Below are 19,045 nucleotides of genomic sequence, written 5' to 3'. Positions count from 1 at the left end.
ATTTTGATAAATACACTGTATTTTTTGGAAACATTGATTATATATTGTCAAATGAATATACATCAATGCACATCGACAAACATTACTCACGGATTGACTCTGTATTTATTTGAATTTGAAGAATCAAACTCAAAACACTAAACCCCCCAAAACAAAACACTGAACTGTAAATAATTAATTTCAATAAAAGTTATTACATTTTTGTTACGATTCAATTTAATCACTACCAATTAAATTAAGAAGTCCAAGTTTATATATGGATTTGTTTTAAGTACCACCACTTCAGACATGAAACACACGACAATGTTGAGTTGAATTGAAACAGCTTTATTAGTGTACACTGTAAGAAGTTTGTATATGAAGACTAGTCTGAAAGCCTGTATGAAGATTGTCATCAATGTTTAAAGGAGACAGAAACACTAACTTCTTGTTGTCTAATGAAATACGCTCCTTTGATAGCAAGAAGAAAAGAAAAACAAAAGGAACAGCATGTACTGTAAAATAAAAGTACAACTATACACAGAACATCACCAGTGACATGTAGAAACTTCACTTTCTCCAACAAGCAACCTTCTCTAAAGTTAATCAGAAAGAGGCTTGTTTGTGGATACACAATTGTCATCACAATAAGAAAAAAATAAAATATGGCATCTGTAAAAAGGGATGCGAACCCTCAAAACGTGTAGATGTGGCTGACATCAAACTTGGTCTCATCTTCCGTCCTCAAAACGGAATTCTCCGAAAGTTAAAAACAGCTGGTTGATCGATATTGGGTGGCACTCGTTTAAAAAGAAACCGAAAATTAAAAAAATACATTGATACGAAGGCTTTTGTTGGACCCTGGAAATATGCATAAAACAGCAAAGCTAACCATCAGAAAATGAGTTTGCACACATGGCCCAAACGATAGATGCCACTGCATGGAGCAAACGTGTGGGTTAGCAGTGATACGAAAACCCTTAAGAGGAAACGCCCGATTTTAATTTCATACTTTAATTTCATACTTTGGCGAGGTAAAGTCAACTTTTTCCCCTAATAAACCAAATACAGACCAGCAAGAAGACGGGACAGACGACTGACACGTACGGAGAGACCAACGCCACTTTCGGCTGATCTCAGTCTGCTCACAAGTGGAACAAATTTGACCCAGGCGAATGTTCTATGCATGAAGAAAAACAAGTTTCCCCAAAAAGACTGATCAAAAGAGAAAACGTTAACGTGTTGACAAGCACGCCGGAATGACTGAGCAGCGTTAAGATCCCCGTCGGGTTTTTCTGCCACGGTAATTGGAACAGGTGAAATCTGGTGCGAGCAGAGCGAGGGAGGGCGAGGTTACGCTCACTGTGCATATTTAGAGCCATCGTTTGGCTTACGTGTCAGGGATACAAGGGCGGAAGACGCTTAAGAGTGAAGAGGCCTTGAATGGAAAAAACAAAAGTATCGTGTGTGCATGTGAACGCGCTCGCTGTAATTAAAAACATACATGAGCAGTAATGAGAATCAAACAAACACAGGGTTCGATTTGGCAGCGGCGTTTAGGCTGCATGTTGGAGCTTCCTCTGTAAAGACGGATTCCCACAAGTTCACCTTCCAAAGGCAGAGCTTTTTAAAATAAATACCAACTGCTTTTATAATTGGAAATAATACTGCAGCCCAACTGCTGGATTACATCTTAGAATCTCTAAAAAGTCTGAATGGAAGTCTTATGTTTTTTTGTTTTTTTTACACAGATCTTTGTTGTAATCCAACAATTTGTAACTAACCAAACCCCACAATGAAAATAGGAGAGTTTAAACCTCTTGATAAAAGGAAACTCAACTGTAGGCTGGAAAACTGGTAGGTTTTCATCAGCAATTATGTTTGTGACGTAAGTGGATCGGCATGAATTCAGTCTTTGTTGTGTATGTTTGTGATAGGATGGTTTCCGACACATTTGGAAAGTGGGAAATTCACCGATCCTTGGTACAAACTTCATTTATCCATCAAGCTGTGGTCATTTTCAATGGAGGGCATATTCTAAAAAAATATTGAATTCTAAAAAAAGGGAAGAAATGCTTAAAGATCTTAAATACATTCATATATATAAAAAAAATACATGAAAATAGAAAAATGTGGTTTTAACAACGTGTAAAGAAAATAGTCGCTGTGTAGTACAGCCAGATTGTGAAATACTTAAAGCTTAAATTCTAAACAATTTTAATGTAGCCACCAGCTGGCTTTGAGATCGCAAAACATTTATTAAAATCAAATAAATGCTCTTTAATAAGCCAATTCAGACAACGTACGGAAGAAAAACTTTATAGTGAACATTTAAAAATATGGAAGATATCTTTTGTCTTGATTTCAATTGAGATTTAACATTTTCATCTATACATTTCAAAGCATATCTTGCTGTATTTTAAAATCAAAAGGCAACTTTCTTCTAGCAATATCAAGTGTGCGTAATTTGGGGCAGTGCAAGTACAGCGCAGAAGCCATTTTAAGTCCCTGCAGGACTTTTCTTTCGATCAATAAAGTGTAAATAACGGGGGAACCGTGCTTCATATCAAGCATATAGTCAATGCCATGTCTGCGTCGGTCTGAATCGCAAGTGACGTGTATTTATACATTTTTCTTTCGGACAGCAGGGGGCGACATAACGATCAGTTAACTGCATTCATGCCAAGTCCTAAAACTACAGCTCCAAGCCCAACATACAATTCTCCTTCACCTTAAGATAATAGAAGAGCAGAAAGTGGATGAAGAGAATTTAAGTGTAAGAACAGGCAGGTGGAGGGCGGGGGAGCGGTAGGGGGCAGAAGCAGGGCAATATTTTTGTGCCCCACAAACCAGGAGGGGCGATGTGTTGGAAGCGGCCATTGTTGGACGCCTTTATTACAGTCGGAAAACAACTGGAACGTTTGCGTGAAGATCCAGAAGAGGGGCACGTCAGCGCACAAACCAACCGCTGAACGACACCAACCGACTTGACAGAGGAAATTACTTGTGTTTAACTGTGCACGTGCATGTGGAGACGGGGGTGTGGGGGTCACACCCCTTCCAGAGAGGAGAACCGCATGCTTACTCGGGTCGGTCTGAGTCCGCGACACGGTACTGATTAGGAGAGATGCAGGAGAAGCGGGCGTGTCGGGTGATTACGGAATGAAGGTGTTGGCCACCTAGAAAACCCAAAGAACCGAGGTCCGGGCGCGGAGCCTGGAGTGGCAGCCCTACTGCCGGTCAACCAGGTGTAGAATCCTTGATGCTGAATCAAAGTTGTGCTGTGGTAGATGGGTAGTGAAGCCGTAAGGGGAGGGTGGGGACGTGGGGGGAGTGACTAGAAGGTCACGCGCTCAATCCCGGAAACCGCCGGTGTCACAAAACTGAGCGCGACGCTTTCTGGATCAGAGCCTTGTGTAGAATACCAAAAACATTAAATACGGTGCATGACGACGTCACTCTGGTCAGTTTGATATTGCAGGGTGGTTTCAATTATTAGGTGCATGATTACTAGAACATCCTCCTAATTTTAATCCAACGCAGCCAAAAGGTGATGGGGCCCACGTTCCACCATTGTCCATCGGCGATTCTCCCATCCTCCAGGTCCATCGTGGGAAATCCACCTTTTTTTCCTCCCCTCGTCATGATAATATTGTTGCTGCGTCGGGGGTCTTCCTTTGGGGAAATGCTGCTCGAATGTGGTGAAGTGTCAGATGGGCTCTGCGGCGGCAGGAACCCGTTTAGGACATACTGGAGCAGCGCACCGATGGTGAACCCATCTGGGTCAGCACCTTATCCAGCCACTGGAGGGGGCCGTTGAGGTGCAGCTCAATCCAACAGGGAGTGCTGGTTACTGTCTGACGCCTGTAGGTATTCAAACATAATGACAACAATGAGGCATGAGAAAGTTAGCAAGGTCAAAATGGGATGGTTTATGATGCGTTATGGGAATATAGGGATTAGAATGCTAGTAACAACCAGAGCAGCATTTAGTAGATAATTATAATCTGGCCCTATTCCCTGTTCGCATAGCACTGAAGTGATGGACACATACTAATGAAACATAAAAGTATTACCAGTAGTAGTGTTTGAATGTGTGAGTAGCGAGAAAGTCATTCTTTTTTTTCTTTTTTTTTTAATAATGGGATCGGGTTTTAACACATATTTTATCTGTGCACAGGAAGCTGTGGTTTAAGATCCAGTGATGAAACCTAAACTGCTTATTGTCTGAGGGTTCGAGACCATGTCGAGGTCTGGACTGGATTTAGATGTTTTCCATCCCCTTTTTCAAAATTCATTGCAAAAAAACTACTGACAAGCAATCTGTTTTTATCTTTTTTCAAAAAAAAGAATGCATGCTGCTACAGAATTTCTAGCGTAACTATGTTTATTTCAATAAAAGGGCAAAGCCACACCTTACAAATTACATTGTAGATTCAAGAGGCACAGTACCCAGAAGTTAAGCTTTAAGCCAAAAGCCATTATTACAACATCAAGTCAAGTAAATTGTAAGTGAGTGAGTAAGAAACGCACCTGTACTCTGCTCCCCAGCCCTTGACGAAGCTCATTCTGATGGTGCACATCCTGGTTAGTTGGTACACTGCCTCAAATCCCTGATTGACTGACTGGGCCAGCAGTGCAGCAAACTCCTGGTTGTTGAATATTTTAAGATTACAGCCTGAAAGGAAAAAAAAGGAGGAATGAGAACAACAAACAATGGAATCTTTCCAGGATATTTTTGTTACATCCCTGATAATATAATACATTTTTTAATTAAAAAGTTTAATACAAATCAGATTTTACGTTGCTATTTCAACGAAGATCCCTTGAACGCAGCGAGCAGATCATTGTGAGGTGTGGGTGTATTATTTTCCGCCGGTCCCGCCCCTGAACGTGTTCAGGATGCTGCCTTACTAATGACACTGTTCACACCGCTCATTTGGCCAGGGATGCAATGTGCAAAGTTGCACGTGCAAAGATGAGTCAGTGCGTGTGGGTGAGACTCGGAGAAGAACTGTCACCTTGTGGAGGGCATTGGCGCCCTTCTCATAGGGCTGGGCGGTATGGCCAAAAAGATCCTGACGGTATATCACAGTACGTCTTTTCTTTGAGCAAACACATTCGTTCATTCATTCACGGCAAAAAGGGATGCCGGACTCAATCGCAATGCATGTAGACAGACAAGTAGCTCCGTTGTTACGGTTATACACCGGTATGTAAAAAAAACTCTTACCGGAAGGAAATCCAATGCCGGTTTAACCGGTATACAGCCCTGCCCTAGTTTCTCAAGCTTCACTTTATCAATATCAGGTGGAGAAACAATATGAGTGCACATGAACCTGGCGGTATCTTGCAGACTGTGGCCGGGTGCCAGCCGTATCGCTGGTTGCAGTTGGGACTCTGGACAAAAATGGCACTGTCGCTGAGGCACTCGGCGAACACCTCCCCTCCGATGTAATACAACCGTACACCACGACCTGCACGCCGGGAGCCAGAAACAATTACTCAAAATCTATCCAGCAGCATTTTTAAAAATGATTTTCCCTACCATTACATTCGTAACAAACGAGGGGCGCGTGCTCACCTATGTGTCTCCTCGTCATTTCAACGGTGGCATTCCTGTTCACGTTGCTGAGAAGGCCGAGGCAGAAGCGCTCAGAGTTGGAGGGGTCTGTGAAGCCGTCGACCGTGAGTGACGGCTGCGACGCGTGGAACGTCTCCCCGACCCGCTGGTTTAGCTCATAGTAGGCGATGGAGCACCAGAAAGCTGGTTCGCTGTACGTCACTGGCTGTAGGTCTGGAAATATATTTTTAGAATTATATATATATATATATATATATATATATATATATGTGTACACACACACACACACACACACACACACACACACACACGGGGGATTTTTTACTAGTCAACGACTGTTTCTGGTTTGAGTTTAATCTGCTTTTCATTCATTTATGGACAAAATTAAATGTTGGACAAATGACACCCTTTCTCACACATTAGCGCTCTTTGAAGGGCTTTATAAACCTGCAATAACATTGGAGAACAGACAGAGCAGTCTTACCCAGGCTGTTATTGACAGGTGACAAAGCGCCAGGTGACATTTCTGCAGGTGAGCCTTGGGAGAAAAAGGAAAAAAAAAAAAAAATCACATATCGCCATTTTGTAGCTTTAGTACGGATTTGCAGCGATGCTGGAACAACACATCTTTGTAACACAAGAAAATAAGTCCTTTGAGTACAATTTGAGGCTGTCAAAACTGGCTTTGTGACCCAACCGCTGAGGCAGACGGCAGCTTCAGCTGCTCACGCACAAAACTTTACCTGATTCCATACTCTGATTCATCTGTTGGTCACTGTTTTCTCCATCTTCACTGATGTAGCCAGGCGGAGGAGTTTCTGTACAAACACAGAAAGTCTGATCAGAAATACTACTCGGTAAACTCTTGCAGGTCAACATAAAGGTTATGCACGCATTAGGTATTGTACATTAGAAACAAAAGTAATAGTATTCTGTTGAGTACAAATATAGCAGTGCAGCGAAGGTAAGAAGTGGATGAAACAATGCAGGTTTCTGCTTCTCTCCTTGCATACAGACCTGGAATGTAGTTATTAGGAGGGTCTATGCCGACCGGGAAGTTGGTGTTTTCAGGGATGGAGTTTGTAAAGTCGTCTAGGGGAGGAAGCTCGGTGAGAATCTCCGTGTGGCGTGGCACCAACACTGGAGGCAGCACTGGCGAGAGAAAGGAAGTGTCATTGACGAAGGCAAATGGCTGTACAAGATCAAAAATAGCATTATTAAAATGTACAACATGTATCTTCTTACGCAAACACCAGCAACACACACACACACACACACACACACACACACAGAGTGGGTTTCTCTACGCAAACACTCCAAACCGTCACACATTTAAAGACTTATTAAGAGGCACCTTGCCGATCTCAGCCAGCAGTGCCAGCAGGATAAGAACCATGTCACAGGCGCGCGCACACACACACGCACACACACACCCACAAACAGGTCTTGAAGATCATTACCAGGCGTCTCCACTCTCTGGTAATGGTAGGGATTGACGCACACTTCATCCTTTTTGAGGTTGAAGGCGAACTGGCACGAGTCGATGGCCCTCAGCTCGTGGTGGCTGTGGAGGTCGGGCCATCTCCACAGGCGGCAGTAGATGACGTGGGGCAGGCCCTTGCGGTGGGACACCTGAAGGCGGCCGTCTAGGGACCTGAGGAGGACAGCACAAAGCTTCTATAGGCTGACGTTTGTACTTGTAGTTTTCTGCTTTGGTAAAACTAAAAAGCCCACTAACTCTCCAACGAGTGGAAATTAGAAGGCTTTTGATGTTGTTATATGTAAAACCAGTGTGAGAGACTCAGTTACTAATAGCCAAGACTTTAGCTTAATGGAATATATTTTGAATGTTGCAACTCAAATGAAGTCCATGCAGGGAAGGTCATCAAAAGCTTGTATCATGGGTTCCAATTACATAGTAGATAGTCGCTGTGATCTTAATAAACAGAAACAACCCAGCACGCACACACACAGCTTGCAGTGACAGACGGATAAACAGTCAATGAATGAGTGATAAGTTGTGATGCGATTGTTGAGTCATTGTGTGTATTCACCTGCTGTGGTCATGGTATCCGAACATGCCTGTGGAGTTCCACTGCTCTATCGTGTGGCCTGAGCCTAGACCCCATAGATCTGAGCAATTACTGCAGACAAACACACACACACACACACACACACAAAGGATATGCATACACATGGACACACACACACACACACACACACACGCACAAGTGAAAAAAAGATAAAAGAAATAAAAGAACAGATGGTAAACATGAGACGTTTCATTCCAAACCAGTAGGATGAAATCACAAACATGTACAGTCGGTCTCTTTCAACCACCAAGGAAGGACATGACAAAGATCCAACCCCGGGTTATTCAAAAAGAGACACCAACTGGATGACAGGTGATCATGGGACTAATCTAAACGGGACAGACAGTGATGTGGTGCGATCAGGTGATGCGGGGCAGTAGGGATTGGGACCGCGTGTTAGAAAAACGGGAATTTCATCCTCCGGTTGCTTTTTTTCGGCTTCCTCCTGAAGTAACTTTCCACATTGCCTGATTGCACAACAGATCATGTTTGTGCAGATTACCATCATTATCCATCAGACGACATGTGACGTACGTATGTGAATGAGGAAATAAAAAATACAGATTGGACAAGATGTGTACGTACGGACAACAGACAAAACCAATGCGCTCCGCAGCATGACCATACGGAGGAGATCCGGCTGTCGGATTGGAGCGAGGCGACTGCCTGGTCTGCAAAGTAGGGCTTGGTGGTACGGCCAAAAAGTCACATCATGGTATTTTGTAAGATTCTGGTGGTATCACAGTATTTTTTTCCCCCCCCGAGTAAAAAGCACCGCCGGCCACCTGAGCAGCTGCTCACCCCTCATTGTTCACCGGCCGCTGGCCAACTTGCTCGCAACAGGCCATCGAGTTGGCTTGTTAGCGTGTCAGCTGTTACGGCTTCTTGTTTTGCCACCAGAGGCAATACCAGCTGCTCGACAAACTTTGCAATTAATTTTTTCCTGATTCAACGGATATTTCAAAACCAAGAACCTACAAACCGCACACAACAAGTTGTGTTATTGCATCTCTGGTCTCTCGTTGTTCCTCCTGCATCGCCCTTTTCCGTGTTTCCACGTAGTGACAGAGTTCATTCTTTTTGTGATAGTGGGCGAGCTGTACGCAGCAACAGCACTGTTGTGTGTTTTACCCTGTCAAGAGAGCATTAGCTGTGGGTTATTAATTAATTTCAAAATTGGGGAAACATCAGATCGAGTCCACTGGTACGGTTTAGAATCAATTTATCCCGCAACAGTTTCTTATAGATATAAACATTCGGTTTAGCGGTCGAAACCCTTTTTCCCTCCAGGGTCAAACACCTGACAAGCATCGTGAATCTACAAGCTAAATACCCGAGCCCATCAGTGTTTAGTGGAGCGCCATCCAGTGAACAAAAAGGGGAACACAGTTCAGACGTCACACCCATATTTGGCTGAGTATATAAATTATAACTATGACTCAATCTCAATACACGTAAGACAAGAAGCTCCCACCACTGCGCCGTGTGAAAAGTTCCATTTTAAACCGGTATGCCGCCCATCCCTACTGGGAAGCCTTCTTTATCGACTCTCCCTGGCCCACTCGCAGAGTCCTGCAGCTACAAGTCCTGCGTGGACCGTCTCTGAGACGCAGGTGGAGCCTTGCCTCCCTGCGGTGTCACCGGCACGCCCCCCCCCCCATTGTCTGTGAAAAGCCAGGTCACCATGAAACAAAGCCAATAGCCTAAACTTAGGAGTCAGAAAGGAGTTTGGTGAAAAACACACCTATAATCTGTGTGCGGATTAAAATAAAAACAAAAATAAAAATCCTCCGCATTTAAGTCCCATCGCAACGAGCTACCCAGTGCCGCTATCTCCAGACACTTTTGAGCGTTACACGCTTCCTCCGTTTGGGTTTTGTTCCTGCAACCACTCGAGAAATCTACAAATCCTCCAGCACACACACACACACGAGAGGAGGGGGGGACAAAAACCTTTTGGTCATCCGCTGGTTTGGTCATCGGTTTACGTTTTGATCAATTGTGTATTTTATGTATTTGTATACTAAGAACCTTTTTTCACAAACTGCATCGGCACAAACATGAACCGCTAATGCAAAAAAAAGCAGGTGACTCATCCAGTCTATACATATACAGACTGGAAAGAGCACACATGAAACAAAACCTAAACAAATGTGTTCTTCTGAAGGTGAAAGACGAACGGTGTTCTTGTGAATGCCTAAGAGGAACCAGCATCACCTTATCAGCACCACTTCTTAAGCTGCTATCAGGCCTACATTCCTCAGAGTGAAGCGCCACGAGAGTTCCGGCGTCACACTTCAGCCTCACGTGGTTCTACTTCTGCAGCCTCCCCCCCCCCACCCTTTTTATCCATACGTCCACAAATTGAGACCACTATCCAACCATACATGCTGCAGAGTAATCTTGCTCAATTGCTGTGTTTTCCTTTTGTAACAGCTATCGTCTTACTGCAGCTCTCTTGTGCTTAATGGTTCAGTTAGACTTTCTATAACATTAATCTATTAACATCGATGCAAGGTGGAAAAACATGCATTAATACTTAGGAGGGTGTAATTAGTTCAGTGCATTGCTGAGAAACTATCCAGCCACCAGGAACATCGCACTCTGATACCACTGTAGTCGAAGAGCATGAACCCCTTAACTGTAAAAACGAAACGTAAACACACAAAGTGCATTTGCTCTGATAACCCCTGCGGCTGCCATGTTTGTTCTCCTTGTCACCTCTGCAACCGCTCAGCCGTTTCACAAAGCGTGGGGGAGAGGGGGGAGATACGCAATCCGATCTGACCAAACGCGTACCAGATTTACCTGGTTTTCATTGGAATAGTTTCTATTACAGATTTTGTCTGCTGAGGTAGCGGCATTATACACAAGAGGTTCAAGACGCCCCATCACCTCCAGGTGGGTTGATCTGTGACCAACATGCGTGTGCAAAAGGTCATGGGAAAATGCCTCTGCAGAGACTAATACTATTATTGAGACACGGGCTAGGAAAGAAATGAGCAGATTAGACAGACAATGTGAAAGCGGGCGCTCATACAAATCTCCAGAGAGCATTGTGGGTTTCTCCTTTCTCTGGCAATGTTTGGGGGGGGATTAATCGCCGTGGATCACATGCTCCTCGCGGGGCCCCTATCGACTCCGCCACCTTTGTCGCAATGAGGTTTCACCCGGTCCGGGGGACTTGGCTCATGTCGCGGCACACGACAAGGGATACATCTACAGCGACACCTGCAAACATTCAGGGTAGGGATCTACAGTACCAGCAGGTTTTAGACATTTACACAAACCAAGTTTACTTTCAAAAGTCAAAATGATTTCAAATCGGGAAAAGGGAAAGTGAGGACACAAAGCTTCTATTTCCAGAGTGTGTTGAGATGTACAGATATAAAAAGGGAGGAAACCCTCACAAAAAACTAAACTGTGGCCACGCAGGGAATTGAAATATTATGTAATAAAGTGTTTTCATGATTCTTCTTTGTCAGCTTTGTGTTAGTTCCTAAACTTCAATACGTTTTGTTTTCTAAAAAAGAACAACGGCTCCTGCGCAGCGCCATGCAGAACAATCACCAGCAGTCCTCTGCGTGTTCTTGTGTCCGTACATGAATATTTTGTTTACTGCACAGTACGTCATACTCCTACTACTATAAAGTTGCCAGCCTTTCAGTTTGCCGTATATGCTTCAAACTAGATGTGCTGCGTTAGCGTTCTTATTTAGCGGGACCAATGTCGAGCACCGATCCAACCACACTACTCAAATGCATGAGTGAGACCCGCCAGAGTCCGCCACGAGCTGATACACCAGTTAAGTCAACCGGGAAAAAAAAAATATATATATATATAATCCTACACGTTGTCAGGCAGTGAATCCTAAACACGTTCCATAAGTTGACTTGTTGACACGTGTCGGACATCTGCTTCCTCCAATCAGGTTTCACTTCCTCTGCCTCGCTAACCTATGGCACAACGGCATGAGGAAGTGGGCCGACTGTTGCACAATGAAACTTTTTCTTTCTGCAAGCTTGTAGCGGCCCATCAGCCTGCCAACCGCTTTGATGTGTGTTTGCACACCTCGCCGGCATCATGGTTCACCAGTGCAAAGGTACTGCGCATGTGTGTGTGTGTGTGTGTGTGTGTGTGTGTGAATGGGAGCACAGCTTGCAGCGCGTTAGTGCAAATACAATTTGTTGTGATCAGCAGTTGATTATGGGAGGTACGTCACAAACAAAAATAGGGGCACATTTGCTGAAATTGCATTCATGACTAATTAAAGCCGTCCTCCTATATTTTGCGTGTGCACCATCAACATGTACACAAGTGTGTATTTTACCGAATACCTTGAAACACAAAGTTACAATCCTCTGCGAACACCCACGTTGTGCATCATGCACACGGCAGAAAATTGATAGAGCGACGGGGCGGGCGTGTCCTCGTCTCACCTGGGTATGGTCACACACTTGGTGTTGCTGTTCTGCGTGCTGATGGCCTTCTCCAGCTCGTCCAGCTGCCCCGTCTTCTTCAGCTTCTTCACCAAGCTCTTCACAGCTTTCTCACACCACTTGTCCTCCTGTCCTCCTCCGTTCTGCTCCCCTACTCCTCCGACGCCTCCTCCGGCTCCTCCAGTCCCCGTCGAGGTCTTCTTCCATCCCAGCAGGCGCTTCACAACCGGGGGAGTGAAGGGGAGGATGGAAGACATGGTGGCTTGTGTACGGATGTATGTGTTTGTGTGTGTTGGGCGTGTTTTGATGTAAAGAGATATGCGCAGTGGGGAAGCACCGGGCTACAGGGTGATGGGTCGTTCTCTGAATTCCAGCAGTGGATTTTCTGTGTATTTGTAGTATGTATGTACTTTATATCTATGCAGAACTAAGACATTAGTCTTGAGATCTCTGGGGAGACGCCATATCATAAGCACAAAGCGATGGGAGCCAGAGGAGTAAGTCCAAAGAAGCCTAGAAGAAACAGATGGGACACAAAGAGAGGAATGACACATCAACTCGTTGCATAACACTTTCTCTCGACAATAACATCAATTATTTCCAAACATGACTCATGAACTGGAGCCATTAGTCCCCTGCCGCTAGCGCTCCTACTGCACATACTGTACGGACCGACTGGCATTCTTTGCACTGCGCAGGTTTGAAGCAACTTTATTTCCAACGTTCAGCCATTTTCCTTCCCCGGTCGGTCAACCTCTGGTGAATATTTGCTCCTGAAACACAATCTACAGCCGATGCACACGTCGCTGTGCCCTTGTGCAATGCTGCTTGACCATTAGAACAACAATGGGAAGCTCTTCTGTTGGCACAAACAGTTTGGTCACTTTGCAAAAACACTAACTCGTTCACATCACAGACTTATTGGTAGGCGTTATTGACTAGGAAATATCTGATTACATGCTGCATGTGCCAACAGTACTTATAAAAATATATAAGCATATAATCTAATAATATATTAGATAGAGTAGCAGTATAATATGTTTAAAAGTGACATTTATAGATCGTGTGGAGGAAAAACTTCGATCAGGGAAAATGTGGGACTTACTTTCAACAACAACTCGTTTTTGGCAACAGGGTGACACATATATCACACTTCATCCAGCAGCATTTCACCACATACACCAGTTTCACAGCTCCAGTGACATATGTCTATATTACAGTCATCCATCTGCCCACATGACTCAAAAACATTCACAGTATTTCCACAATTAGCTATTTCGCTCCAAATGACAGGGGTAGATTGTGTGTCACGTGTTGAGGTTTTTTTGTGTCACAGATGAAAATCCTATGACCATATCTGATCTAATCCTTCTCTAATCCTAGTGCACTCATCTTTATATTGAAACCAACCAAAAGTGAGCAGCGTCACACGGCGTTAAACCCTGGTGAGCGGTTTACGGATTTAGATCAGAGAGAAATCAGATCCGCAAGTCTAACCTCACCTGATCGTTTAGCTGTCGTTTTATTACCTAGATCCAGTTTCCGGTGTAAGGAGGAAACACATACCTACAAAGAATATTCTAATTTAACGGTTAAAACGAAGGAAAATGAGTCTACTTTTTTCCTTTCTCTCCAAACGAACATGTGCAGATTCATGATCAATTAGATTATAAGGGTAAGGAAGGAATAACTGTCCTTACCACGGTACTCTGAAAGCCCAAGCTCCTTCTGAGAAGGCATTTCACAGGCTTAACCCTTGGACCGCTTACAATTAGTGCACGAGTATGAATGGCTTTTCAGAAGGAGTCAGACCATTCCTGAGGAGAACCCGCTCCAGCGGCTCGTTGTCCAAACACTGAAGCACGCTGTGCATCAGGGACAGCGAAGTACAATAACTGAAGGCTTTGATGCCAGAATGAAAGCAGTCTGGGGGAGCAGCACAGCGTTTGAATAACATGGTGTAAGGAGTCGTCACCTTGATCGGGGTCATTTGGGGGAGGGGGCAGTGATTTATCAAAATAATGGATCACAAAAACAATGTGGGAAGCGTTGCTAAAAGTGGACAGGCTACACAAAAGGGGGTGAAGCCTGAGCTCGTAAGAGCTTATCCGACGGGGAATCCCCGCCACAAAACCTGGCCGTGTGCGGGAGCCTTTTTATTGTGTATCGCTCAAGCACAAAACGTGCCGTTGTGGCCACGATGTACACAACGGAAACGTCAACTCGGAATGCGGAGCACGGCTACCGGGGGGCCTTGTGTGCAACGCTATTTTGCCTGCATCGCCTCGTAACGTGTTAGTATCCGTTTGTTTGTGTGTGTGTGAGAGAGAGAGAGAGATAGAGAGAGACACTGTTTGGGTTAACTAAGTATTCCTAAAAAAAACATACACATAACACACAGGTACACCACACGCATGCGCGCGCGCACTCACGCGCGCGCGCACACACACACACGGTGGGAAGAATAAGCTAACGCTACTAACGGCGATACGCCGTAAACCGCCAGCGCGCGTGGACTTTGACAAGCTACAACGAACGAGTCCCTCTCTCCGGGTGTCTTCCCTGTCCTCTTCCTAGTCGCGCGTACGGTGAAAATAGTCAGGTTTCTTTGTCTCGACACGACTGGAAGCGCGGCGGCGCCCCCCCCCCCCCGAAAAGAAAAAGAGTGCGAAAAAATACGCTAGCAAGCTTGCTAGTTTGTGACAAATAACACAGAGCCGGTCTGCTGCTGCTGTGTGTGTGTGTGTGTTTTTGTCGCAAATCAAATTCGCCACACGCTGTTGAAGACACTTACCCAACGCGGTGATGAGAGGGCAGCGAACAGCTCGTCGGGTTCCTGTCAGAAAAGCCTCATCGTTCATTTTAAATGCACCCAGAGAGACTTTAAACTGTATTTTCCACCTCTGAGCCACCGGGATGATCGCCCCTCATTCAAAGCGCAACCGAACATGTATCGCCTCGCACGGTACAACATGAGCGGAGGCTTGAGGGCAACAAAGCCCGCCTCCTCTCCTTCCTATTGGCTGATTCCCTGAGTTCAGCCGGTAACCTGTTGCCAGACGTGTGTTCTATTGGTCGGGGCTTCCGCCCATCAAATGTCTTTACGTGCGAAGGTATGTCGGTGATGTTTTTTAAATCGGCACCTTGATTGTCCTCTTTGCAGTTGCTTCATACTGTAGTTCGTCAATGAAATCTAATTAATTAAATAAAACAGATTACAAATAGGATATGTGCTTATCTTTGCAATGCTTCCGTTTTCAGAACTACCAGGTGGTTAACACCCCTCCACCAAAAAGCTCACAAACACAATTATATGACATGTTGACAGTGAATGCATAACGCAAAAAAGGCAATGTACTAGAATGGTTATATTCTGTATATGATATACGATTTGCAGGCAACAGCATAGTCAATGGTAACTAAACGGATTAGTAAAAACCTAAACTTTATATCTCCTCTTCAGTTATTTTATTCATGAAGTTGTTTTTAAATGCTATCCTCCTTTAGCAATTTTCCTTCTAAACTTCATGCACATATAGCACTATAAATACCGTGCTAGTATATGTATGGACACCTGCCTGCCGTCTGTGTTTGTAAAAGTGGCCCTTAGGTAAATGTTGAACCATTAACGATTGACAAAGTGCTTATGAATGATCGTTTCATACGTCACACGGCCAACTCATGCAAATATGCAGGCAAAGATCATCAGGCGCTTCCATGCAAATCAAGTCAAATCAAACCTCTGTGGAGAAATTCATATCCAGATACACCTGCATCCCGCGTTTGAATCGACCCTCCGTCAATAGGCGGCAACGAGCCCGCGGTGATGTTGTGATTATTTTCCACATCACACGCCGTGGTGACGAGGGGCCAACGATGCGCATGCTCGGTGCGCGCACCTACCCGGGGACCTGTTGCTCAGCCGCGGCCACACTGCGCTGAGGGGCCGACCTGAAGGATGCCTTTCGTTATCTTTCATCGTCGCGGACGTAAATAATGCTTCGCGCTGTATCAAGATTATAATCGAGCCGGATTTCTTTTTTAAAGTGGAACGCGTCACGAGTCACTGTGTCTTCTACAGCGATCCGAAGCGGCTCACACACCTGTGAGTATTGCGATTACTTTGTCTTTCTCAGAAAGGGGTTTTGTGCAAACACACGGGACATTGTCGGTGGACTCCATGTATACACATTCACATCTATGTGGAAAAGACAATGTTTTACATGTAGGGGGATTAGATCGTTTGGTAAATGCACAATGGCAAAAAATGAAATGGCTAAATATTCCCCTGAAAACAAGTCTAAAATTAGGACTCAATCTAGTACATTCCCGTCACATGTTCCACACCGTGTCTTCAGGGCCTGTGTGTCCATCAGCAAGTAGGCAGAGGGTGATGCTCTGTGTGTAGACAGAGCATAATAACCCTCGGTGGGCCGTCACCAAGGAGACCGCTCCAGTGGGTTAGCTGCCGTGTTAACACCTCTCAGGTGCACCCATGCCACCCTGGGTTTCAGTCAGTAAAGAGTTCAATTGAAACCTGTGTTCTCTGCTTATGATCTTATTCAAATCATGCCTTCTGTTTTTTGGACATGTGTGCACCGAAGGCGATGGGCAAATGCTGCAAATGCAAAGGGAGACTGCTCTGCATGTGCCTGCTCCCCTGCATGATGACCGGCCACCTTCTCATTTACATCACGGTGTCCATATTCGTCACCATCTCCTACACGCCTCCGAAAGTAAACGTCCACTACGTCGCGTCTGGGGTTTCTGCTCACTCCGCTGCCCTGGCCTCTCACCCGCTTGGCCCTTTCTGGAACCTCCGTCTGGAGGACAGTGCACTGTGGAACCAGTTGCAGCATGCTTGGGACCGTCAGCACAACCCAATACTGCGGGGGAACGCAACCGCGAAATTTAAGCTTTTCTCAGAAATCGAAGATGAATGCTCCTCTGGGTGCATGACGCGCAAGTGTTCGCTCCCTCGTATACAGGATTTCAACGGCCTGCCTGAGCAAATGAGGGCATTCGTCATGGCAATGCACTGCAGGGAGTACCCCCTCCTTATCAATCAACCTGAGACGTGCAGGAGGAACAGCAGCAGCAGCAGCAGCTCTGGTGTGGAGTCTCCCATGCTCCTCATGGCCGTCAAATCGCAAGCGGGGAACTTCGATAACAGGCAGGCCATCCGCGAAACGTGGGGGCGCAGCGGCCTGGTGAAGGGGGAATCAAACAAGAAGGGCGGATTAGTGCGCACTGTGTTTCTCCTCGGGAGGCAGGACCCAAGTTCAGGTCCTCGGCCGGACCTGGAAAACCTCCTGGAGATCGAGAGCCAGAAACACGGGGATATCCTGCAGTGGGATTTTAGAGACACTTTCTTCAACTTGACCCTAAAGGACCTGCTGTTCTGGGAATGGCTCAGGCAGTACTGCCCCACCGCCATCTTTGTGTTCAAGGGGGACGACGATGTCTTCGTTCGAACAGGTGCCCTCCTCGATTACCTGAACACGCAGTGGGAAGAGCACAACCTGTGGAAAGCGTACACAAACAAAAGCGAGCTGGATTTGTTTGTGGGGGATGTCATCTACAACGCCAGGCCGATCCGCGAGCCGTCCGCCAAATACTACATCCCGGAACGCTTCTACCAAGGCGCGTACCCGCCCTACGCCGGCGGGGGAGGGGTGGTGTATTCAGGCTCGCTCGCGCTGCGACTGAAAGACGTGTCCGACAAGGTGCGCCTCTTCCCGATAGACGACGTGTACCTCGGCATGTGCATGCACAGACTGGGTCTCTCTCCGAGCCATCACCCGGGCTTTTTAACATTCGACCTCCCGGCGTCAGACAGGCGGAACCCGTGCGCTTACAGGTCCGTTCTGCTCGTGCACAGGAGGAGTCCCAAAGAGATGCTGACCCTTTGGAAGCAGCTGCAGAGACCGCCGGGTCGATGCTGAGGCGCGTTTGACTACCAAATATGATTCATCGAGAGCAGAAAGACACACTTATTCGTAAACACAGACACACACACACACACACACACACACACACAGGAACTGCACTGAAATGTGACGTGTGCTTCCTGAGGAGGACACTCATCTCACTATGGGTGAACTTTTATCATGAGGGCACAACGCTATCAGGGCCTGTACACGCTACTTTTTAAGATCTCTACAAGTGTGTATTTGTATCGTTTCAACATTAAACGTTTTATTTTACGACACAATAAAGGTCACATGATACCTAACATGTTATTTCATAATGTCTGGAGAGAATACTGTGTAAGGTACTAACTAGAGGAGGTGAATTAATGTGTTTCTTTCATGTTTTGTTGCAATGATTGTCTTTAAGAGTCGTTACCTTTTGTCCAGGTATCATACAATGTGTAGAATAATTCAGTTAATACTTTTTCTTTTACTAAATCACTTACTTACTGCACACCAGTTTTCAGATTTTCAAACGGTTGCATTATTTGGTTGCATGGCTTATTATGAAAACAATTGATTATTTATTAAGTGTTATTTCCTTTTCAATCCTAATAACTGGTAATATTCTCCAATTGATCAGGAATTGTCATTTCTGTCCTTGAATCGTAAAGGAAGGAGTTGTCACAAACGACCATAATGCTAATTGTTTGCTCTCATCAAGGAGTCCAATAAAACAATGTATGATATTCAAGGTGAAATTAATGTTTGTCTCTGAAATGCTTTAACTTTATTGGAGAGGCTTGCTTATTGATTTTGTTCATGGTGAAATAGTGGGATTACATTTAGGTGGCAATTGTCTTAATGCAGGTCTTGAAGAACGAAGACGTGGACTGAGAATGAAGACAAAGCGTTGAAACAACAGCATCCTAAACCCAACACAGTGATCAAATGTAACTTTTTACTAATCCACCGTTGTGTAACATTAAAAAAAAACTATTGGAGTGTTTGATTGTTTGATGCTCCACTTTATCCTGG

General features: G+C 45.2%; 2 protein-coding genes across 4 annotated transcripts; one reads left to right on the top strand and one right to left on the bottom strand.

Annotated features, from left to right (window-relative positions):
• Positions 1 to 311: 311 nt before the first annotated feature.
• On the bottom strand, positions 312 to 15,097 carry smad2 (SMAD family member 2). 3 transcript variants are annotated; one of them, XM_040197579.2, is made up of 11 exons: positions 14,890 to 15,097; positions 12,096 to 12,608; positions 7,618 to 7,707; positions 7,024 to 7,217; positions 6,581 to 6,715; positions 6,307 to 6,381; positions 6,048 to 6,101; positions 5,564 to 5,776; positions 5,319 to 5,456; positions 4,513 to 4,657; positions 312 to 3,843 (listed from the first exon to the last, which is right to left on the bottom strand). In XM_040197579.2, the coding sequence occupies exons 2-11, from the start codon at positions 12,350 to 12,352 to the stop codon at positions 3,720 to 3,722; spliced, it is 1,425 nt and encodes a 474-aa protein (XP_040053513.1). In that variant the 5' UTR covers positions 12,353 to 12,608; positions 14,890 to 15,097; the 3' UTR covers positions 312 to 3,719. The 3 variants fall into 3 exon arrangements, with proteins under 3 accessions (XP_040053513.1, XP_040053514.1, XP_040053515.1); XM_040197580.2 differs by lacking the exon at positions 14,890 to 15,097 and adding an exon at positions 13,796 to 14,230; XM_040197581.2 differs by lacking the exon at positions 7,618 to 7,707.
• Positions 15,098 to 15,977: 880 nt separating this feature from the next.
• On the top strand, positions 15,978 to 19,016 carry LOC120831821 (N-acetyllactosaminide beta-1,3-N-acetylglucosaminyltransferase 2). The gene is made up of 2 exons (XM_040197582.2): positions 15,978 to 16,200; positions 16,700 to 19,016. The coding sequence occupies exon 2, from the start codon at positions 16,703 to 16,705 to the stop codon at positions 18,038 to 18,040; it is 1,338 nt and encodes a 445-aa protein (XP_040053516.1). The 5' UTR covers positions 15,978 to 16,200; positions 16,700 to 16,702; the 3' UTR covers positions 18,041 to 19,016.
• The last annotated feature ends 29 nt before the right edge of the window (positions 19,017 to 19,045 follow it).

Source organism: Gasterosteus aculeatus, chromosome 14, assembly GCF_964276395.1.
Source record: "Gasterosteus aculeatus chromosome 14, fGasAcu3.hap1.1, whole genome shotgun sequence".
Lineage (NCBI taxonomy): Eukaryota > Metazoa > Chordata > Actinopteri > Perciformes > Gasterosteidae > Gasterosteus > Gasterosteus aculeatus.
Note: the sequence above shows the minus strand (reverse complement) of the source record. Positions and strands in the feature narration are given on the sequence as shown.

What these genes read in the sequence shown, in the direction of transcription:
- smad2 (XM_040197579.2), bottom strand. Translation starts at nt 12,352, where the DNA reads ATGTCTTCCATCCTCCCCTTCACTCCCCCGGTTGTGAAGCGCCTGCTG. An exon ending in TCCTAATAACTACATTCCAG is followed by an intron (nt 6,382 to 6,580) that starts GTCTGTATGCAA and finishes GTGTTTGTACAG; the next exon opens with AAACTCCTCCGCCTGGCTAC. An exon ending in GGCTGGGGAGCAGAGTACAG is followed by an intron (nt 3,844 to 4,512) that starts GTGCGTTTCTTA and finishes GAATACCTACAG; the next exon opens with GCGTCAGACAGTAACCAGCA.
- LOC120831821 (XM_040197582.2), top strand. Translation starts at nt 16,703, where the DNA reads ATGGGCAAATGCTGCAAATGCAAAGGGAGACTGCTCTGCATGTGCCTG.